At 37.0% G+C, this 2500-nt stretch overlaps 1 protein-coding gene across 1 annotated transcript in view; it reads left to right on the top strand.

Annotated features, from left to right (window-relative positions):
• Positions 1-2500, top strand: part of LOC138019938 (probable aminopeptidase NPEPL1) — a 23220-nt gene that overhangs the window by 20684 nt on the left and 36 nt on the right. The window contains exons 19-22 of the mRNA XM_068866912.1: positions 302-399; positions 877-986; positions 1724-1800; positions 2255-2500. The exon at positions 2255-2500 is cut by the window's right edge and continues 36 nt beyond it. Of these exons, the coding sequence (XP_068723013.1) occupies positions 302-399; positions 877-986; positions 1724-1800; positions 2255-2348 (379 nt within the window). The 3' untranslated portion in view covers positions 2349-2500. The remainder of the gene's footprint in view (positions 1-301; positions 400-876; positions 987-1723; positions 1801-2254) is intronic.

Here is a 2500-nt window from a genome sequence, read left to right as displayed (position 1 = left end):
ATTTTGCTCTACCATTATTTTCCTTCCACTTCCTCTAGCTCTTCCCTTTCCCTCAATAATGACATCCACTCATTCCAGTTCTGTGATGCGTCAGCTACACATCCAAAATAACAGTCCTTTCATACAATGTCATGTAAGCAATCAAGATAGTTGCCTTTTACCATCAGGTACTTGTGTTAAGAACACACTTCTCTGATCTGCAGGCTAAACTGGAAATGCCACAAAAGGAAAACTTATTTCATCAGCCTTGTTTAAAGATGTAGTATTCACTTTCTTGTAAGGACTGTGTACTTATCTGCAGGGAGCCAGTTGGAAAATATCACATTCAAGTCTGTACCACAACACCTTGCCAGCTCAGAGATTCTGATATGGTAGTGGATGTCATAGAAAAGAAATTGGGTAAGGAGACATCAGGAGAAAATGTACCGTAAAACCACAACATATCATACCTTGCTGACCATAATCATTTAAAAATCACTTGAAAATAATACAGAGCATTACCCAGGAGGCTCCACTCTCTCGGAAGTGGAAATCATGGAAGTCCTGCAACCAGATCATATTGGAGTTTTAAGATAAGTTGATTTTTGTGGAGAGGGGAAAAATTGGAGAATCCAATGAAAAACATCTCAGAGCAGAGAAAAGAACGAACATAAAAACTCAACCCACGTTTGGCCTTGAGTCAGAGAACTGAACCCCAGCCACATTGGTTAGAGGCGAGTGCCATCACCACTGTGCCATCCCTGAGACCTTGTTCAGCTATTTATTGGTAATTTTAAGTACTTTTTTATTTCAAAGAATTGTAATTATCTTAGGGATTTTAGAATCATTTTCACACTTTTAGTTTTCCCTGAATTTAGACTTTTTTAATTATTGCAGGAATCCATATTGGTGGTACCACTAAAGATGGTTTGTTTACTCTGAGTTCAGTGGAGTGCCTTGGAGCTTGCGTTAATGCTCCAATGATGCAGATTAATGACAATTATTATGTGAGTTCAAGTTTGTTAAAACTAAGGGTAAAATAAATGTAAATGCTTTGTTTATAGTGGAATTGTTCTCAAGTTATCAAGCTAGTTTACAGACACATCACTTTAATAATCTGAAAGAAACATGATTAATTAAGAACCCCAACTGGCAAGAGGCAACCAGTTGGCTTATTTACAAAAGGTGCATTAGAAAATTAATTATCATTACAGTTGACACATTGACTCGAGAACCAATCCCATTGACGAGTAAAATTGTCTGCCGTTAGCGTAAAATCAATATTACATTATTAATTAATTAAATTAAAGGGGACATACCATAGTTTTTGAGTGGATATAGATGTTAACCCATTGACTCCTGCACTGACGAGTAAAGTCGTCTGGTGTTAGACCCAGTAAAATCAATTGAGTCTCAATCCTACGAGTCAATGGGTTAAGATGGGTTAATCTTGAAAGACCATAGTTGTTTTGGAAAAGGTTTTTAAGAGAACTAGGATTCCAACAAAACAAAGTTTGTTGCTGAGAACCAATAAATATTGTTCTCATAATGGTGTGGTTATGTCTTTTCAGCCATACCCTACAATGTGGGGTGCATCTGATTTGCAACCAAAATTGATTTGTAATCAGGGTTCCCAGTTGAATATTCCATACTGTAGTAAGTCAAGTACTATATGACATTCAATCAGAAAATTCAGGTTAATTCAACTTGATAGGTGGATCAATGAATGTTGGTTTTTTTTCAGGAGGATCTTGCAGCTAAGGATGTTGAAGAAATTCTAGATGATCTCAGTGCTGGAAGAACTCCGAAAGCAGGTCCAAGGTAAGTTGCGATAAAGTTGTGATATTAATTTTTTTCTTCATGTGTAAACGAGGGAAGTGATCCTCCTCATTTGTCTGTAACCCAGACTTCAAATATACATTAATTTTATTTCATTCATCAAGTCTTTCACGGGAGCAAATGAGCCCAACAAATTGACGGCTGCTCCCAACTGAGTGGTTTTACAGCTCAGTTGGTAGAGCATTGCACCAGCATCGCAGAGGTCATGGGTTTGAATCCCATTGGAGCGACCTGAATTTTTCAGGTGTCTATAAAAAGAAACAATTGCTTAAATGGTCTCCCATTAAATTTTGTTAGTTGTTCATTCTTTCACAAGTACTCTGGTAGTTAAAATGGTTTTTACACTTAACCATCTTTGAATTTTTCTTAGTTCAAGGAGGCTTGCCCAGTTATGTCTTAACTCTAATAATTTATTTGGTGTCATTTTCTTTCTTAGGAGTGGTCGGTTTTCCTGTGAACCTGCTGGTGGTTTGACGTCACTGACAGAGCCACCAAAGGGTCCTGGATTTGGAGTGCAAGCCGACCTATGAGTCTGTCATTGTGTTCAGAAAGAACCACAATTATAGAAATTTTAATTATTGAACCAAAGAGCAAGAACTTGTAAAATAATTCTTCTGTTTGTTGTTGTTGTTGTTTTTTGCACAGTCCCAAAAGTTTGCTTTGATTTAACACAATGTTCACT

This window comes from Montipora capricornis, chromosome 10 (assembly GCF_036669925.1).
Source record: "Montipora capricornis isolate CH-2021 chromosome 10, ASM3666992v2, whole genome shotgun sequence".
In the NCBI taxonomy this organism is placed as follows: domain Eukaryota; kingdom Metazoa; phylum Cnidaria; class Anthozoa; order Scleractinia; family Acroporidae; genus Montipora; species Montipora capricornis.
The sequence above is the reverse complement of the archived record's forward strand: the minus strand, read 5'-3'. Positions and strand labels throughout refer to the sequence as shown.